At 47.1% G+C, this 21,930-nt stretch overlaps 1 protein-coding gene across 2 annotated transcripts in view; it reads left to right on the top strand.

Moving 5' to 3' along the window:
* Positions 1–21,930, top strand: part of LOC141273165 (pancreatic lipase-related protein 2-like) — a 259,463-nt gene that overhangs the window by 189,133 nt on the left and 48,400 nt on the right. For both annotated transcript variants that reach the window (XM_073684616.1, XM_073684615.1), the window contains exons 8-10: positions 2,652–2,770; positions 2,943–3,072; positions 3,548–3,659. In XM_073684616.1, coding sequence (XP_073540717.1) covers positions 2,652–2,770; positions 2,943–3,072; positions 3,548–3,659 — 361 coding nt within the window. The remainder of the gene's footprint in view (positions 1–2,651; positions 2,771–2,942; positions 3,073–3,547; positions 3,660–21,930) is intronic.

Below are 21,930 nucleotides of genomic sequence, written 5' to 3'. Positions count from 1 at the left end.
TTACAGTACAGAGCTCCATAGTGTGACCGCTCTTACAGTACAGAGCTCCATAGTGTGACCGCTCTTACAGTACAGAGCTCTATAGTGTGACCGCTCTTACAGTACAGAGCTCTATAGTGTGACCGCTCTTACAGTACACAGCTCCATAGTGTGACCGCTCTTACAGTACAGAGCTCTATAGTGTGACCGCTCTTACAGTACACAGCTCTATAGTGTGACCGCTCTTACAGTACACAGCTCTATAGTGTGACCGCTCTTACAGTACACAGCTCTATAGTGTGACCGCTCTTACAGTACAGAGCTCTATAGTGTGACCGCTCTTACAGTACAGAGCTCTACAATGTGACCGCTCTTACAGTACAGAGCTCTTTAGTGTGATCGCTCTTACTGTACAGAGCTCTATAGTGTGACCGCTCTTACAGTACAGGGCTCTATAGTGTGACCGCTCTTACACTACAGAGCTCTATAGTGTGACCGCTCTTACACTACAGAGCTCTATAGTGTGACCGCTCTTACAGTACAGAGCTCTATAGTGTGACCGCTCTTACAGTACAGAGCTCTATAGTGTGACCGCTCTTACAGTACAGAGCTCTATAGTGTGACCGCTCTTACACTACAGAGCTCTATAGTGTGACCGCTCTTACAGTACACAGCTCCATAGTGTGACCGCTCTTACAGTACAGAGCTCTATAGTGTGACCGCTCTTACAGGACAGAGCTCTATAGTGTGACCGCTCTTACAGGACAGAGCTCTATAGTGTGACCGCTCTTACAGTACAGAGCTGTATAGTGTGACCGCTCTTACAGTACAGAGCTCTATAGTGTGACCGCTCTTACAGTACAGAGCTCTATAGTGTGACCGCTCTTACAGTACAGAGCTCTATAGTGTGACCGCTCTTAAAGTACAGAGCTCTATAGTGTGACCGCTCTTACAGTACAGAGCTCTATAGTGTGACCGCTCTTACAGGACAGAGCTCTATAGTGTGACCGCTCTTACAGTACAGAGCTCTATAGTGTGACCGCTCTTACAGTACAGAGCTCTATAGTGTGACCTCTCTTACAGTACAGAGCTCTATAGTGTGACCGCTCTTACAGTACAGAGCTCTATAGTGTGACCGCTCTTACAGTACACAGCTCTATAGTGTGACCGCTCTTACAGTACAGAGCTCTATAGTGTGACCTCTCTTACAGTACAGAGCTCTATAGTGTGACCGCTCTTACAGTACAGAGCTCTATAGTGTGACCGCTCTTACAGTACAGAGCTCTATAGTGTGACCTCTCTTACAATACAGAGCTCTATAGTGTGACCGCTCTTACAGTACAGAGCTCTATAGTGTGACCGCTCTTACAGTACAGGGCTCTATAGTGTGACCGCTCTTACAGTACACGGCTCTATAGTGTGACCGCTCTTACAGTACACGGCTCTATAGTGTGACCGCTCTTACAGTACAGAGCTCTATAGTGTGACCGCTCTTACAGTACAGAGCTCTATAGTGTGACCGCTCTTACAGTACAGAGCTCTATAGTGTGACCGCTCTTACAGTACAGAGCTCTATAGTGTGACCTCTCTTACAGTACAGAGCTCTATAGTGTGACCGCTCTTACAGTACAGAGCTCTATAGTGTGACCGCTCTTACAGTACAGGGCTCTATAGTGTGACCGCTCTTACAGTACACGGCTCTATAGTGTGACCTCTCTTACAGTACAGAGCTCTATAGTGTGACCGCTCTTACAGTACAGAGCTCTATAGTGTGACCGCTCTTACAGTACAGAGCTCTATAGTGTGACCGCTCTTACAGTAGAGAGCTCTACAGTGTGACCGCTCTTACAGTACAGAGCTCTATAGTGTGACCGCTCTTACAGTACAGAGCTCTATAGTGTGACCTCTCTTACAGTACAGAGCTCTATAGTGTGACCGCTCTTACAGTACAGAGCTCTATAGTGTGACCTCTCTTACAGTAGAGAGCTCTACAGTGTGACCGCTCTTACAGTAGAGAGCTCTACAGTGTGACCGCTCTTACAGTACAGAGCTCTATAGTGTGACCGCTCTTACAGTACACAGCTCTATAGTGTGACCGCTCTTACAGTACAGAGCTCTATAGTGTGACCGCTCTTACAGTACACAGCTCTATAGTGTGACCGCTCTTACATTACAGAGCTCTATAGTGTGACCGCTCTTACAGTACAGAGCTCTATAGTGTGACCTCTCTTACAGTAGAGAGCTCTACAGTGTGACCGCTCTTACAGTAGAGAGCTCTACAGTGTGACCGCTCTTACAGTACAGAGCTCTATAGTGTGACCGCTCTTACAGTACAGAGCTCTATAGTGTGACCTCTCTTACAGTACAGAGCTCTATAGTGTGACCGCTCTTACAGTACAGAGCTCTATAGTGTGACCGCTCTTACAGTACAGAGCTCTATAGTGTGACCGCTCTTACAGCACAGAGCTCTATAGTGTGACCGCTCTTACAGTACAGAGCTCTATAGTGTGACCTCTCTTACAGTACACAGCTCTATAGTGTGACCGCTCTTACAGTACACAGCTCTATAGTGTGACCGCTCTTACAGTACAGAGCTCTTAGCCTTTTTACTAATCAGCCGGCAGCTTCTCCTCTGTGGGGTTTTCTCTGACGTCCATTGATCTTTTCCCCAGCGGCTCTCCAGATTTTGGCGTGCAATCACTTCCGAGCCTTCCTCTACTTCACGTACAGCGTCCGGCATCCTCGTGGATTGGTTAGTTACCCCTGCGGGAGCTACGATGACTTCACTGCGGTATGTGCTGTATAATGTGCTGGGGAGGATGGGAGACAGTCAGCATGGTGACAGCGCAGAAGATGGGTCAACCGGCCCTCCGATCCCTGCTAGATCCAGTGATTGTACAGATTACTGGAGTAATCCTCCTCTGTGCTGAGATTATAAGGAGGGGGTCACTTACTTTCTACAGGGCTCCTGTTTCCCCTGCCCCCCGGGTGGATGCTCGTTCATGGGGTACTACGCAGACTCATCCCTCTACAATACCACGAGGAGGCAGAGCTTCTACCTGAACACGGGGGGAGACCGCCACCATTTCTCCAGTAAGTGATTTGTAGCAGAGCTGCAGTGTAAAGCATGGATCACACCGCAGTAAACAATGTATCTTATTTGATCAGTATTTGTAGCCAATACCAGGATCGATGATCAATACAGTTACTATTATAATTTTCCTCTGATTGTTCCTCTCCTGATTTCGGTTACAAATACTGAGAGTGTGAACGTGGCCTGAGCCGGCTCAGTAATGAGCAGAGACGCCATCAGCTGAGGATGCGGCCATTACTGCTCAGACCCGGAGCTCTGACCGTGAGGTGGAGGCATATCATAGTCTTCCTCCTGTGCATCCGCACTGTGTACCCGATCTCTGTATCCGATCTGTGTATCCAATCTCTGTATCCGATCTGTGTATCCAATCTCTGTATCCGATCTGTGTACCCGATCTCTGTATCCGATCTGTGTACCCGATCTGTGTACCCGATCTGTGTACCCGATCTCTGTATCCGATCTGTGTCGCTTCAGGCTGGAGATATAAGATTTCAGTCTCGTTGAGGGGAACAGCGAGATCGCTGGGAACAATGTACGTGACCCTCCCCGGATCCGAAGGCAGCAAAATGGATCATACGGTGCTCAGGTGAATCTTCGGGTGAGGGGGAGGGGTGGACCTACAGCATGGAGTATACTCAGGCTCGGACTGGCCAGAGGACAGCAGGAGAATCCCCCGGCGGGCCCCGCCGCCCTCTTATATGAGCAGTACCGGGCACAATACACATCAATCACTATGTACAGACACAGGCGGCATCTTATTCATTTACAATCTGCCCAGATCACTGTTAGATGAGTCTGTGATTGGGGATAATGTCACAATTGTATGGAGCTGTAAAGTGGGGGCCCGAAGGTGGTTACTGGTGGGCCCTCCGCACCGCGGTCCAACACAGTGTATACTGATCGTAGAGAGACACAAACCAGGAGCCTCTGACACCTCTATATGGCGTCCAATGTGTGCCAATAACCATCATCCCCCTGCTCCAGTCACCACCAGAGCTGCAGTCACTATTCTGTTACATCGTGTCTTATCCTCCAGTCACCTCCAGAACTGCACTCACTATTCTCCTGTTACATCTTGTCTCATCCTCCAGAGCTGCACTCACTATTCTGCGGTTACATCGTGTCTTATCCTCCAGTCACATCCAGAGCTGCAGTCACTATTCTGCTCTTACATCATGTCTTATCCTCCAGTCACCTCCAGAGCTGCAGTCACTATTCTACTGTTACATCATGTCTTATCCTCCAGTCACCTACGGAGCTGCAGTCACTATTCTGCTCTTACATCATGTCTTGTAAGGTGACTAAAGGATAAGACATAACAGAATAGTGAGTGCAGCACTCGAGGTGACTGTAAGATAAGACATGATGTAACAGCAGAATAGTCACTGCAGCTCTGGAGGTGACTGGAGGATAAGACACTATGTAACAGTAGAATAGTGACTGCAGCACTGGAGGTGACTGGAAGATAAGACCTGATGTAACAGCAGAATAGTGACTGCAGCTCTGGAGGTGACTGGAGAATAAGATCTGATGTAACAGCAGAATAGTGACTGCAGCTCTGGAGGTGACTGGAGGATAAGACATGATGTAACCGCAGAATAGTGACAGCAGCTCTGGAGGTGACTGGAGGATAAAACATGATGTAACAGCAGAATAGTGAGTGCAGCACTGGAGGTGACTGGAGGATAAGACAGTATGTAACAGTAGAATAGTGACTGCAGCTCTGGAGGTGACTGGAGGATAAGACACAATGTAACAGAATAGTGACTGCAGCTCTGGAGGTGACTGGAGGATGAGACACAATGTAACAGAATAGTGACTGCAGCTCTGGAGGTGACTGGAGGATAAGACACTATGCATCAGCAGAATAGAGACTGCAGCTCTGGAGGTGACTGGAGGATAAGACACTATGTATCAGCAGAATAGTGACTGCAGCACGGGAGGTGACTGGAGGATAAGACATGATGTAACAGCAGAATAGTGACGGCAGCTCTAGAGGTGACTGGAGGATAAGACACAATGTAACAGCAGAATAGTGACTGCAGCTCTTGAAGTGACTGGAGGATAAGACACTATGTAACAGCAGAATAGTGAGTGCAGCTCTGGAGGTGACTGGGGGATAAGACACGATGTAACGGCACAATAGTGACTGCAGCTCTGGAGGTGACAGGAGGATAAGACATGATGTAACAGCAGAATAGTGACTGCAGCTCTGGAGGTGACTGGAGGATAAGACACAATGTAACAGCAGAATAGTGACTGCAGCTCTTGAGGTGACTGGAGGATAAGACACAATGTAACAGCAGAATAGTGACTGCAGCTCTGGAGGTGACTGGAGGATAAGACACGATGTAACAGCAGAATAGTGACTGCAGCTCTGGAGGTGACTGGAGGATAGGACATGATGTAACAGCAGAATAGCGACTGCAGCTCTGGAGGTGACTGGAGGATAAGACACAATGTAACAGCAGACTAGTGACTGCAGCTCTGGAGGTGACTGGAGGATAAGACATGATGTAACAGCAGAATAGTGACTGCAGCTCTGGAGGTGAGTGGAGAATAAGACCTGATGTAACAGCAGAATAGTGACTGCAGCTCTTGAGGTGACTGGACGATAAGACACAATGTAACAGCAGAATAGTGACTGCAGCTCTTGAGGTGACTGGAGGATAAGACACAATGTAACAGCAGAATAGTGACTGCAGCTCTGGAGGTGACTGGAGGATAAGACACGATGTAACAGCAGAATAGTGACTGCAGCTCTGGAGGTGACTGGAGGATAAGCCACGATGTAACAGTAGAATAGTGACTGCAGCTCTGGAGGTGACTGGAGGATAAGACACAATGTAACAGCAGAATAGTGACTGCAGCTCTGGATGTGACTGGAGGATAAGCCACGATGTAACAGTAGAATAGTGACTGCAGCTCTGGAGGTGACTGGAGGATAGGACATGATGTAACAGCAGAATAGTGACTGCAGCTCTGGATGTGACTGGAGGATAAGCCACGATGTAACAGCAGAATACAGACTGCAGCTCTAGAGGTGACAGGAGGATAAGACACGATGTAACAGCAGAATAATGACTGCAGCTCTGGAGGTGACTGGAGGATAAGACACAATGTAACAGCAGAATAGTGAGTGCAGCTCTGGAGGTGACTGGAGGATAAGACACTATGTAACAGCAGAATAGTGACTGCAGCTCTGGAGGTGACTGGAGGATAAGACACTATGTAACAGCAGAATAGTGACTGCAGCTCTAGAGGTGACTGGAGGATAAGACACAATGTAACAGCAGAATAGTGACTGCAGCTCTGGAGGTGACTGGAGGATAAGACACAATGTAACAGCAGAATAGTGACTGCTGCTCTGGAGGTGACAGGAGGATAAGACATTATGTAACAGCAGAATAGTGACTGCAGCTCTGGAGGTAACTGGAGGATAAGAAAGGATGTAACAGCAGAATAGTGACTGCAGCTCTGGATGTGACTGGAGGATAAGACACAATGTAACAGCAGAATAGTGACTGCAGCTCTAGAGGTGACAGGAGGATAAGACACTATGTAACAGAATAGTGACTGCAGCTCTAGAGGTGAATGGAGGATAAGACACGATGTAACAGAACAATGACTGCATCTTTGGAGGTGACTGGAGGATAAGACCTGATGTAACAGAAGAACAGTGACTGCAGCTCTGGAGGTGACTGGAGGATAAGACACGATGTAACAGCAGAATAGTGACTGCAGCTCTGGAGGTGACTGGAGGATAAGACACGATGTAAAAGCAAAATAATGACTGCAGCTCTGGAGGTGACTGGAGGATCAGATATGATGTAACAGCAGAAAAGTGACTGCAGCTCTGGAGGTGACTGGAGGATAAAACATGATAAAAAAGCAGAAGAGTGACTGCAGCTCCGGAGGTGACTGGAGGTTAAGACACCATGTAACATAAGAATAGTGAGTGCAGCTCTGGAGGTGACTGGAGGATAAGACAAGATGTAACAGTAGAATAGTGACTGCAGCTCTGGAGGTGACTGGAGGATGAGACACAATGTAACAGAATAGTGACTGCAGCTCTGGAGGTGACTGGAGGATAAGACACTATGCATCAGCAGAATAGAGACTGCAGCTCTGGAGGTGACTGGAGGATAAGACACTATGTATCAGCAGAATAGTGACTGCAGCACGGGAGGTGAGTGGAGGATAAAACATGATGTAACAGCAGAATAGTGACGGCAGCTCTAGAGGTGACTGGAGGATAAGACACAATGTAACAGCAGAATAGTGACTGCAGCTCTTGAAGTGACTGGAGGATAAGACACTATGTAACAGCAGAATAGTGAGTGCAGCTCTGGAGGTGACAGGAGGATAAGACATGATGTAACAGCAGAATAGTGACTGCAGCTCTGGAGGTGACTGGAGGATAAGACACAATGTAACAGCAGAATAGTGACTGCAGCTCTTGAGGTGACTGGAGGATAAGACACAATGTAACAGCAGAATAGTGACTGCAGCTCTGGAGGTGACTGGAGGATAAGACACGATGTAACAGCAGAATAGTGACTGCAGCTCTGGAGGTGACTGGAGGATAGGACATGATGTAACAGCAGAATAGCGACTGCAGCTCTGGAGGTGACTGGAGGATAAGACACAATGTAACAGCAGAATAGTGACTCCAGCTCTGGAGGTGACTGGAGGATAAGACATGATGTAACAGCAGAATAGTGACTGCAGCTCTGGAGGTGACTGGAGGATAAGACACAATGTAACAGCAGAATAGTGACTCCAGCTCTGGAGGTGACTGGAGAATAAGACCTGATGTAACAGCAGAATAGTGACTGCAGCTCTTGAGGTGACTGGACGATAAGACACAATGTAACAGCAGAATAGTGACTGCAGCTCTTGAGGTGACTGGAGGATAAGACACTATGTAACAGCAGAATAGTGACTGCAGCTCTGGAGGTGACTGGAGGATAAGACACGATGTAACAGCAGAATAGTGACTGCAGCTCTGGAGGTGACTGGAGGATAAGCCACGATGTAACAGTAGAATAGTGACTGCAGCTCTGGAGGTGACTGGAGGATAGGACATGATGTAACAGCAGAATAGTGACTGCAGCTCTGGATGTGACTGGAGGATAAGCCACGATGTAACAGTAGAATAGTGACTGCAACTCTGGAGGTGACTGGAGGATAGGACATGATGTAACAGCAGAATAGTGACTGCAGCTCTGGATGTGACTGGAGGATAAGCCACGATGTAACAGCAGAATACAGACTGCAGCTCTAGAGGTGACAGGAGGATAAGACACGATGTAACAGCAGAATAATGACTGCAGCTCTGGAGGTGACTGGAGGATAAGACACAATGTAACAGCAGAATAGTGAGTGCAGCTCTGGAGGTGACTGGAGGATAAGACACTATGTAACAGCAGAATAGTGACTGCAGCTCTGGAGGTGACTGGAGGATAAGACACTATGTAACAGCAGAATAGTGACTGCAGCTCTAGAGGTGACTGGAGGATAAGACACAATGTAACAGCAGAATAGTGACTGCTGCTCTGGAGGTGACAGGAGGATAAGACATTATGTAACAGCAGAATAGTGACTGCAGCTCTGGAGGTAACTGGAGGATAAGAAAGGATGTAACAGCAGAATAGTGACTGCAGCTCTGGATGTGACTGGAGGATAAGACACAATGTAACAGCAGAATAGTGACTGCAGCTCTAGAGGTGACAGGAGGATAAGACACGATGTAACAGAAGAATAATGACTGCAGCTCTGGAGGTGACTGGAGGATAAGACAAGATGTAACAGCAGAATAGTGACTCCAGCTCTGGAGGTGACTGGAGGATAAGACATGATGTAACAGCAGAATAGTGAGTGCAGCTCTGGAGGTGACTGGAGGATAAGACACTATGTAACAGAATAGTGACTGCAGCTCTAGAGGTGAATGGAGGATAAGACACGATGTAACAGGAGAATAGTGACTGCAGCTCTGGAGGTGACTGGAGGATAAGACCTGATGTAACAGAAGAACAGTGACTGCAGCTCTGGAGGTGACTGGAGGATAAGACACGATGTAACAGCAGAATAGTGACTGCAGCTCTGGAGGTGACTGGAGGATAGGACATGATGTAACAGCAGAATAGCGACTGCAGCTCTGGAGGTGACTGGAGGATAAGACACAATGTAACAGCAGAATAGTGACTGCAGCTCTGGAGGTGACTGGAGGATAAGACATGATGTAACAGCAGAATAGTGACTGCAGCTCTGGAGGTGAGTGGAGAATAAGACCTGATGTAACAGCAGAATAGTGACTGCAGCTCTTGAGGTGACTGGACGATAAGACACAATGTAACAGCAGAATAGTGACTGCAGCTCTTGAGGTGACTGGAGGATAAGACACAATGTAACAGCAGAATAGTGACTGCAGCTCTGGAGGTGACTGGAGGATAAGACACGATGTAACAGCAGAATAGTGACTGCAGCTCTGGAGGTGACTGGAGGATAAGCCACGATGTAACAGTAGAATAGTGACTGCAGCTCTGGAGGTGACTGGAGGATAGGACATGATGTAACAGCAGAATAGTGACTGCAGCTCTGGATGTGACTGGAGGATAAGCCACGATGTAACAGTAGAATAGTGACTGCAACTCTGGAGGTGACTGGAGGATAGGACATGATGTAACAGCAGAATAGTGACTGCAGCTCTGGATGTGACTGGAGGATAAGCCACGATGTAACAGCAGAATACAGACTGCAGCTCTAGAGGTGACAGGAGGATAAGACACGATGTAACAGCAGAATAATGACTGCAGCTCTGGAGGTGACTGGAGGATAAGACACAATGTAACAGCAGAATAGTGAGTGCAGCTCTGGAGGTGACTGGAGGATAAGACACTATGTAACAGCAGAATAGTGACTGCAGCTCTGGAGGTGACTGGAGGATAAGACACTATGTAACAGCAGAATAGTGACTGCAGCTCTAGAGGTGACTGGAGGATAAGACACAATGTAACAGCAGAATAGTGACTGCTGCTCTGGAGGTGACAGGAGGATAAGACATTATGTAACAGCAGAATAGTGACTGCAGCTCTGGAGGTAACTGGAGGATAAGAAAGGATGTAACAGCAGAATAGTGACTGCAGCTCTGGATGTGACTGGAGGATAAGACACAATGTAACAGCAGAATAGTGACTGCAGCTCTAGAGGTGACAGGAGGATAAGACACGATGTAACAGAAGAATAATGACTGCAGCTCTGGAGGTGACTGGAGGATAAGACAAGATGTAACAGCAGAATAGTGACTCCAGCTCTGGAGGTGACTGGAGGATAAGACATGATGTAACAGCAGAATAGTGAGTGCAGCTCTGGAGGTGACTGGAGGATAAGACACTATGTAACAGAATAGTGACTGCAGCTCTAGAGGTGAATGGAGGATAAGACACGATGTAACAGGAGAATAGTGACTGCAGCTCTGGAGGTGACTGGAGGATAAGACCTGATGTAACAGAAGAACAGTGACTGCAGCTCTGGAGGTGACTGGAGGATAAGACACGATGTAACAGCAGAATAGTGACTGCAGCTCTGGAGGTGACTGGAGGATAAGACACGATGTAAAAGCAAAATAATGACTGCAGCTCTGGAGGTGACTGGAGGATCAGATATGATGTAACAGCAGAAAAGTGACTGCAGCTCTGGAGGTGACTGGAGGATAAAACATGATAAAAAAGCAGAAGAGTGACTGCAGCTCCGGAGGTGACTGGAGGTTAAGACAAGATGTAACAGCAGAATAGTGACTGCAGCTCTGTAGGTGATTGGAGGATAGACATGATGTAACAGCAGAATAGTGACTGCAGCTCTGGAGGTGACTGGAGGATAAGACACGATGTCACAGCAGAATAGTGACCAGCTCTGGAGGTGACTGGAGGATAAGACCTGATGTAACAGCAGAATAGTGACTGCAGCTCTGGAGGTGACTGGAGGATAAGACATGATGTAACAGCAGAATAGTGACGGCAGCTCTAGACGTGACTGGAGGATAAGACACAATGTAACAGCAGAATAGTGACTGCAGCTCTTGAGGTGACTGGAGGATAAGACACAATGTAACAGCAGAATAGTGAGTGCAGCTCTGGAAGTGACTGGGGGATAAGACACGATGTAACAGCACAATAGTGAGTGCAGCTCTGGAGGTGACAGGAGGATAAGACATGATGTAACAGCAGAATAGTGACTGCAGCTCTGGAGGTGACTGGAGGATAAGACACAATGTAACAGCAGAATAGTGACTGCAGCTCTTGAGGTGACTGGAGGATAAGACACAATGTAACAGCAGAATAGTGACTGCAGCTCTGGAGGTGACTGGAGGATAAGACACGATGTAACAGCAGAATAGTGACTGCAGCTTTGGAGGTGACTGGAGGATAGGACATGATGTAACAGCAGAATAGCGACTGCAGCTCTGGAGGTGACAGGAGGATAAGACAAAATGTAACAGCAGAATAGTGACTGCAGCTCTTGAGGTGACTGGAGGATAAGACACAATGTAACAGCAGAATAATGACTGCAGCTCTGGAGGTGACTGGAGGATCAGATATTATGTAACAGCAAAATGGTGAGTGCAGCTCTGGAGGTGACTGGAGGATAAGACACAATGTAACAGCAGTATAGTGAGTGCTGCTCTAGAACTGACTGGAGGATAGACATGATGTAACAGCAGAGTAGTGACTGCAGCTCTGGAGGTGACTGGAGGATAAGACACTATGTAACAGCAGAATAGAGACTGCAGCTCTGGAGGTGACTGGAGGATAAGACCTGATGTAACGGCAGAATAGTGAGTGCAGCTCTGAAGGTGACTGGAGGATAAGACAAGATGTAACAGCAGAATAGTGACTCCAGCTCTGGAGGTGACTGGAGGATAAGACATGATGCAACAGCAGAATAGTGAGTGCAGCTCTGGAGGTGACTGGAGGATAAGACACGATGTAACAGAATAATGACTGCTGCTCTGGATGCAACTGGAGGATAAAACACGATGTAACAGCAGAATAGTGACTGCAGCTCTGGATGTAACTGGAGGATAAGACACGATGTAACAATAGTAACGGCAGCTCTGGAGGTGACTGGAGGATAAGACAAGATGTAACAGAATAATGACTGCAGCTCTGGAGGTGACTGGAGGATAAGACCTGTTGTAACAGCAGAATAGTGACTGCAGCTCTGGACGTGACTGGAGGATTATACAAAATGTAACAGCAAAATAGTGAGTGCAGCTCTGGAGGTGACTGGAGAATAAGACAAGATGTAACAGCAGAATAGTGAGTGCAGCTCTGGGGGTGACTGGAGGATAAAACACAATGTAACAGAACAGTGACTGCAGCTCTGGATGTAACTGGAGGATAAGACACGATGTAACAGCAGAATAATGACTGCAGCTATGGAGGTGACTGGAGGATAAGACACAATGTAACAGCAGAAAAGTGACTGCAGCTCTGGAGGTGACTGGAGGATAAGACAGGATGTAACAGCAGAATAGTGAGTGAAGCACTGGAGGTGACTGGAAGATAAGACATGATGTAACAGCAGAATAGTGACTGCAGCTCTGGAGGTGACTGGAGGATAAGACATGATGTAACAGCAGAATAGTGACTGCAGCTCTGGAGGTGACTGGAGGATAAAACATGATGTAACAGCAGAATAGTGACTGCAGCTCTGGAGGTGACTGGAGGATATGACCTGATGTAACAGCAGAATAGTGACTACAGCTCTGGAGGTGACTGGAGGATAAGACATGATGTAACAGCAGAATAGTGACTGCAGCTCTGGAGGTGACTGGAGGATAAGACATGATGTAACAGCAGAATAGTGAGTGCAGCTCTGGAGGTGACTGGAAGATAAGACATGATGTAACAGCAGAATAGTGACTGCAGCTCTGGAGGTGACTGGAGGATAAGACATGATGTAACAGCAGAATAGTGAGTGCAGCACTGGAGGTGACTGGAGGATAAGACATGATGTAACAGCAGAATAGTGACTGCAGCTCTGGAGGTGACTGGAGGATGAGACACGATGTAACAGAATAGTGACTGCAGCTCTGGAGGTGACTGGAGGATAAGACATGATGTAACAGCAGAATAGTGACTGCAGCTCTGGAGGTGACTGGAGGATAAGACATGATGTAACAGCAGAATAGTGAGTGCAGCACTGGAGGTGACTGGAGGATAAGACATGATGTAACAGCAGAATAGTGACTGCAGCTCTGGAAGTGAATGGAGGATAAGACATGATGTAACAGCAGAATAGTGACTGCAGCTCTGGAGGTGACTGGAGGATGAGACACGATGTAACAGAATAGTGACTGCAGCTCTGGAGGTGACTGGAGGATAAGACAGCATGTAACAGCAGAATAGTGACTGCAGCTCTGGAGGTGACAGGAGGATAAGACATGATGTAACAGCAGAATAGTGACTGCAGCTCTGGAGGTGACTGGAGGATAAGACACAATGTAACAGCAGAATAGTGACTGCAGCTCTGGAGGTGACTGGAGGATAAGACACAATGTAACAGCAGAATAGTGACTGCATCTCTGGAGGTGACTGGAGGATAAGACATGATGTAACAGCAGAATAGTGACTGCAGCTCTGGAGGTGACTGGAGGATGAGACACGATGTAACAGAATAGTGACTGCAGCTCTGGAGGTGACTGGAGGATAAGACAGCATGTCACAGCAGAATAGTGACTGCAGCTCTGGAGGTGACTGGAGGATAAGACCTGATGTAACAGCAGAATAGTGACTGCAGCTTTGGAGGTGACTGGAGGATAAGACACAATGTAACAGCAGAATAGTGACTGCAGCTCTTGAGGTGACTGGAGGATAAGACACAATGTAACAGCAGAATAGTGAGTGCAGCTCTGGAGGTGACAGGAGGATAAGACATGATGTAACAGCAGAATAGTGACTGCAGCTCTGGAGGTGACAGGAGGATAAGACATGATGTAACAGCAGAATAGTGACTGGAGCTCTGGAGGTGACTGGAGGATAAGACACAATGTACCAGCAGAATAGTGACTGCAGCTCTGGAGGTGACAGGAGGATAAGACACGATATAACAGCAGAATAGTGACTGCAGCTCTTGAGGTGACTGGAGGATAAGACACAATGTAACAGCAGAATAGTGAGTGCAGCTCTGGAGGTGACAGGAGGATAAGACATGATGTAACAGCAGAATAGTGACTGCAGCTCTGGAAGTGACTGGAGGATAAGACATGATGTAACAGCAGAATAGTGAGTGCAGCACTGGAGGTGACTGGAAGATAAGACATGATGTAACAGCAGAATAGTGACTGCAGCTCTGGAGGTGACTGGAGGATAAGACATGATGTAACAGCAGAATAGTGAATGCAGCACAGGAGGTGACTGGAGGATAAGACATGATGTAACAGCAGAATAGTGACTGCAGCTCTGGAGGTGACTGGAGGATAAGACCTGATGTAACAGCAGAATAGTGACTACAGCTCTGGAGGTGACTGGAGGATAAGACACAATGTAACAGCAGAATAGTGACTGCAGCTCTTGAGGTGACTGGAGGATAAGACACAATGTAACAGCAGAATAGTGACTTCAGCTCTGGAGGTGACTGGAGGATAAGACACGATGTAACAGCAGAATAGTGACTGCAGCTCTTGAGGTGACTGGACGATAAGACACAATGTAACAGCAGAATAGTGACTGCAGCTCTTGAGGTGACTGGAGGATAAGACACAATGTAACAGCAGTATAGTGACTGCAGCTCTGGAGGTGACTGGAGGATAAGACACAATGTAACAATAGTAACGGCAGCTCTGGAGGTGACTGGAGGATAAGACAAGATGTAACAGAATAATGACTGCAGCTCTGGAGGTGACTGGAGGATAAGACAAGATGTAACAGCAGAATAGTGAGTGCAGCTCTGTGGGTGACTGGAGGATAAAACACAATGTAACAGAACAGTGACTGCAGCTCTGGATGTGACTGGAGGATAAGACACAATGTAACAGCAGAATACAGACTGCAGCTCTAGAGGTGACTGGAGGATAATACATGATGTAACAGCAGAATAGTGACTGCAGCTCTGGAGGTGACTGGAGGATAAGACACAATGTACAAGCAGAAAAGTGACTGCAGCTCTGGAGGTGACTGGAGGATAAGACACGATGTAACAGCAGAATAGTGAGTGCAGCACTGGAGGTGACTGGAAGATAAGACATGATGTAACAGCAGAATAGTGACTGCAGCTCTGGAGGTGACTGGAGGATAAGACATGATGTAACAGCAGAATAGTGAGTGCAGCACTGGAGGTGACTGGAGGATAAGACATGATGTAACAGCAGAATAGTGACTGCAGCTCTGGAGGTGACTGGAGGATAAGACATGATGTAACAGCAGAATAGTGACTGCAGCTCTGGAGGTGACTGGAGGATGAGACACGATGTAACAGAATAGTGACTGCAGCTCTGGAGGTGACTGGAGGATAAGACAGCATGTAACAGCAGAATAGTGACTGCAGCTCTGGAGGTGACTGGAGGATAAGACACGATGAAAAAGCAAAATAATGACTGCAGCTCTCGAGGTGACTGGAGGATGAGACACGATGTAACAGAATAGTGACTGCAGCTCTGGAGGTGACTGGAGGATAAGACAGCATGTAACAGTAGAATAGTGACTGTAGCTCTGGAGGTGACTGGAGGATAAGACAAGATGTAACAGCAGAATAGTGACTGCAGCTCTGGAGGTGACTGGAGGATCAGATATGATGTAACAGCAAAAAAGTGACTGCAGCTCTGGAGGTGACTGGAGGATAAGACATGATGTAACAGCAGAATAGTGACTGCAGCTCTGGAGGTGACTGGAGGATAAGACACCATGTAACAGAAGAATAGTGAGTACAGCTCTGGAGGTGACTGGAGGATAAGACAAGATGTAACAGTAGAATAGTGGGTGCAGCTTTGGAGGTGACTGGAGGATAAGACAAGATGTAACCGAAGAATAGTAACTGCAGCTCTGTAGGTGATTGGAGGATAAGACATGATGTAACAGCAGAATAGTGAGTGCAGCTCTGGAGGTGACTGGAGGATAAGACACAATGTAACAGCAGAAAAGTGACTGCAGCTCTAGAGGTGACTGGAGGATAAGACACGATGTAACAGCAGAATAGTGACTGCAGCTCTGGAGGTGACTGGAGGATAAGACACGATGTCACAGCAGAATAGTGACCAGCTCTGGAGGTGACTGGAGGATAAGACACGATGTAACAGAATAGTGACTGCAGCTCTGGAGGTGACTGGAGGATAAGACCTGATGTAACAGCAGAATAGTGACTGCAGCTCTGGAGGTGACTGGAGGATAACACATGATGTAACAGCAGAATAGTGATGGCAGCTCTAGACGTGACTGGAGGATAAGACACAATGTAACAGCAGAATAGTGACTGCAGCTCTTGAGGTGACTGGAGGATAAGACACAATGTAACAGCAGAATAGTGAGTGCAGCTCTGGAGGTGACTGGGGGATAAGACACGATGTAACAGCACAATAGTGACTGCAGCTCTGGAGGTGACAGGAGGATAAGACATGATGTAACAGCAGAATAGTGACTGCAGCTCTGGAGGTGACTGGAGGATAAGACACAATGTAACAGCAGAATAGTGACTGCAGCTCTGGAGGTGACTGGAGGATAAGACACAATGTAACAGCAGAATAGTGACTGCAGCTCTGGAGGTGACTGGAGGATAAGACACGATGTAACAGCAGAATAGTGACTGCAGCTCTGGAGGTGACTGGAGGATAGGACATGATGTAACAGCAGAATAGCGACTGCAGCTCTGGAGGTGACAGGAGGATAAGACACAATGTAACAGCAGAATAGTGACTGCAGCTCTTGAGGTGACTGGAGGATAAGACACAATGTAACAGCAGAATAATGACTGCAGCTCTGGAGGTGACTGGAGGATCAGATATTATGTAACAGCAAAATGGTGAGTGCAGCTCTGGAGGATAAGACACGATGTAACAGCAGTATAGTGAGTGCTGCTCTAGAACTGACTGGAGGATAGACATGATGTAACAGCAGAGTAGTGACTGCAGCTCTGGAGGTGACTGGAGGATAAGACACTATGTAACAGCAGAATAGTGACTGCAGCTCTGGAGGTGACTGGAGGATAAGACCTGATGTAACGGCAGAATAGTGAGTGCAGCTCTGAAGGTGACTGGAGGATAAGACATGATGCAACAGCAGAATAGTGAGTGCAGCTCTTGAGGTGACTGGAGGATAAGACACTAGGTAACAGCAGAATAATGACTGCAGCTCTTGAGGTGACTGGAGGATAAGACACAATGTAACAGCAGAATAGTGACTGCAGCTCTGGAGGTGACTGGAGGATAAGACACGATGTAAAAGCAAAATAATGACTGCAGCTCTGGAGGTGACTGGAGGATCAGATATGATGTAACAGCAGAAAAGTGACTGCAGCTCTGGAGGTGACTGGAGGATAAAACATGATAAAAAAGCAGAATAGTGACTGTAGCTCTGGAGGTGACTGGAGGATAAGACAAGATGTAACAGTAGAATAGTGGGTGCAGCTTTGGAGGTGACTTGAGGATAGACATGATGTAACAGCAGAATAGTGAGTGCAGCTCTGGAGGTGACTAAAGGATAAGACACGATGTAACACAATAGTAACGGCAGCTCTGGAGGTGACTGAAGGATAAGACAAGATGTAACAGAATAATAACTGCAGCTCTGGAGGTGACTGGAGGATAAGACCTGTTGTAACAGCAGAATAGTGACTGCAGCTCTGGACGTGACTGGAGGATTATACAAAATGTAACAGCAAAATAGTGAGTGCAGCTCTGGACGTGACTGGAGAATAAGACAAGATGTAACAGCAGAATAGTGAGTGCAGCTCTGGGGGTGACTGGAGGATAAAACACAATGTAACAGAACAGTGACTGCAGCTCTGGAGGTGACTGGAGGATAAGATCTGATGTAACAGCAGAATAGGGAGTGCAGCTCTGGAGGTGACTGGAGGATAAGACATGATGTAACAGCCAGAATAGTGACTGCAGCTCTGGAGGTGACTGGAGGATGACATGATGTAACAGCAGAGTAGTGAGTGCAGCTCTAGAGGTGACTGGAGGATAAGACCTGATGTAACAGCAGAATAGTGACTGCAGCTCTGAAGGTGACTGTAGGATAAGACTTGACGTAACAGCAGTAAAGTGACTGCAGCTCTAGAGGTGACTGGAGGATAAGACCTGATGTAACAGCAGAATAATGACTGCAGCTCTAGAGGTGACTGGAGGATAAGACCTGATGTAACAGCAGAATAGTGACTGCAGCTCTGGAGGTGACTGGAGGATAAGACACGATGTAACAGCAGAATAGCGAGTGCAGCTCTGGAGGTGACAGGAGCATAAGACATGATGTAACAGCAGAGTAGTGACTGCAGCTCTGGAGGTGACTGGAGGATAAGACACGATGTAACAGCAGAATAGTGAGTGCAGCTCTGGAGGTGACTGGAGGATAAGAATATATGTAAAAGCAGAATAATGAGTGCAGCTCTGGAGGTGAGTGGAGGATAAGTCCTGATGTAACAGCAGAATAATGACTGCAGCTCTAGAGGTGACTGGAGGATAAAACACGATGTAACAGCAGAATAGTGAGTGCAGCTCTGGAGGTGACAGTAGGATAAGAATACATGTAAAAGCAGAATAATGAGTGCAGCTCTGGAGGTGAGTGGAGGATAAGACCTGATGTAACAGCAGAATAATGACTGCAGCTCTAGAGGTGACTGGAGGATAAGACTTGATGTAACAGCAGAATAGTGACTGCAGCTTTGGAGGTGACTGGAGGATAAGATCTGATGTAACAGCAGAATAGTGACTGCAGCTCTGGAGGTGACTGGAGGATAAGACCTGATGTAACAGCAGAATAATGACTGCAGCTCTAGAGGTGACTGGAGGATAAGACAAGATGTAACAGCAGAATAGTGACTACAGCTCTGGAGGTGACTGGAGGATAAGACATGATGTAACAGCAGAATAGTGACTGCAGCTCTGGGGGTGACTGGAGGATAAGACACCATATAACAGCCGAATAGTGAGTGCAGCTCTGGAGGTGACTGGAGGATAAGAATAGATGTAAAAGCAGAATAGTGAGTGCAGCTCTGGAGGTGAGTGGAGGATAAGACCTGGTGTAACATCAGAATAGTGAGTGGAGCTCTGGAGGTGACTGGAGGATAAGACATGATGTAACAGCAGAATAGTGAGTGGAGCTCTGGAGGTGAATGGAAGATAAGACAAGATGTAACAGTAGAATAGTGAGTGCAGCTCTGGAGGTGACTGGAGGATAAGAATAGATGTAAAAGCAGAATAGTGAGTGCAGCTCTAGAGGTGACTGGAGGATAAGACCTGATGTAACAGCAGAATAATGATTGCAGCTCTGAAGGTGACTGGAGGATAAGACATGATGTAACTGCAGAATAATTACTGCAGCTCTGAAGGTGACTGGAGGATAAGACATGATGTAACAGCAGAATAGTGACTGCAGCTCTGGAGGTGACTGGAGAATAAGACATGATGTAACAGCAGAATAGTGACTGCAGCTCTGGAGGTGACTGGAGGATAAGACATGAAGTAACAGCAGAATAGTGACTGCAGCTCTGGAGGTGACTGGAGGATAAGACACAATGTAACAGCAGAATAGTGACTGCAGCTCTTGAGGTGACTGGAGGATAAGACACAATGTAACAGCAGAATAGTGACTTCAGCTCTGGAGGTGACTGGAGGATAAGACACGATGTAACAGCAGAATAGTGACTGCAGCTCTTGAGGTGACTGGACGATAAGACACAATGTAACAGCAGAATAGTGACTGCAGCTCTTGAGGTGACTGGAGGATAAGACACAATGTAACAGCAGTATAGTGACTGCAGCTCTGGAGGTGACTGGAGGATAAGACACAATGTAACAATAGTAACGGCAGCTCTGGAGGTGACTGGAGGATAAGACAAGATGTAACAGAATAATGACTGCAGCTCTGGAGGTGACTGGAGGATAAGACAAGATGTAACAGCAGAATAGTGAGTGCAGCTCTGTGGGTGACTGGAGGATAAAACACAATGTAACAGAACAGTGACTGCAGCTCTGGATGTGACTGGAGGATAAGACACAATGTAACAGCAGAATACAGACTGCAGCTCTAGAGGTGACTGGAGGATAATACATGATGTAACAGCAGAATAGTGACTGCAGCTCTGGAGGTGACTGGAGGATAAGACACAATGTACAAGCAGAAAAGTGACTGCAGCTCTGGAGGTGACTGGAGGATAAGACACGATGTAACAGCAGAATAGTGAGTGCAGCACTGGAGGTGACTGGAAGATAAGACATGATGTAACAGCAGAATAGTGACTGCAGCTCTGGAGGTGACTGGAGGATAAGACATGATGTAACAGCAGAATAGTGAGTGCAGCACTGGAGGTGACTGGAGGATAAGACATGATGTAACAGCAGAATAGTGACTGCAGCTCTGGAGGTGACTGGAGGATAAGACATGATGTAACAGCAGAATAGTGACTGCAGCTCTGGAGGTGACTGGAGGATGAGACACGATGTAACAGAATAGTGACTGCAGCTCTGGAGGTGACTGGAGGATAAGACAGCATGTAACAGCAGAATAGTGACTGCAGCTCTGGAGGTGACTGGAGGATAAGACACGATGAAAAAGCAAAATAATGACTGCAGCTCTCGAGGTGACTGGAGGATGAGACACGATGTAACAGAATAGTGACTGCAGCTCTGGAGGTGACTGGAGGATAAGACAGCATGTAACAGTAGAATAGTGACTGTAGCTCTGGAGGTGACTGGAGGATAAGACAAGATGTAACAGCAGAATAGTGACTGCAGCTCTGGAGGTGACTGGAGGATCAGATATGATGTAACAGCAAAAAAGTGACTGCAGCTCTGGAGGTGACTGGAGGATAAGACATGATGTAACAGCAGAATAGTGACTGCAGCTCTGGAGGTGACTGGAGGATAAGACACCATGTAACAGAAGAATAGTGAGTACAGCTCTGGAGGTGACTGGAGGATAAGACAAGATGTAACAGTAGAATAGTGGGTGCAGCTTTGGAGGTGACTGGAGGATAAGACAAGATGTAACCGAAGAATAGTAACTGCAGCTCTGTAGGTGATTGGAGGATAAGACATGATGTAACAGCAGAATAGTGAGTGCAGCTCTGGAGGTGACTGGAGGATAAGACACAATGTAACAGCAGAAAAGTGACTGCAGCTCTAGAGGTGACTGGAGGATAAGACACGATGTAACAGCAGAATAGTGACTGCAGCTCTGGAGGTGACTGGAGGATAAGACACGATGTCACAGCAGAATAGTGACCAGCTCTGGAGGTGACTGGAGGATAAGACACGATGTAACAGAATAGTGACTGCAGCTCTGGAGGTGACTGGAGGATAAGACCTGATGTAACAGCAGAATAGTGACTGCAGCTCTGGAGGTGACTGGAGGATAACACATGATGTAACAGCAGAATAGTGATGGCAGCTCTAGACGTGACTGGAGGATAAGACACAATGTAACAGCAGAATAGTGACTGCAGCTCTTGAGGTGACTGGAGGATAAGACACAATGTAACAGCAGAATAGTGAGTGCAGCTCTGGAGGTGACTGGGGGATAAGACACGATGTAACAGCACAATAGTGACTGCAGCTCTGGAGGTGACAGGAGGATAAGACATGATGTAACAGCAGAATAGTGACTGCAGCTCTGGAGGTGACTGGAGGATAAGACACAATGTAA

This window comes from Phyllobates terribilis, unplaced genomic scaffold (assembly GCF_046119375.1).
Source record: "Phyllobates terribilis strain yellow unplaced genomic scaffold, ASM4611937v1 Scaffold_5__5_contigs__length_657084704, whole genome shotgun sequence".
NCBI classification, from domain to species: domain Eukaryota; kingdom Metazoa; phylum Chordata; class Amphibia; order Anura; family Dendrobatidae; genus Phyllobates; species Phyllobates terribilis.
This window is presented reverse-complemented; position numbering and strand designations above follow the sequence as displayed.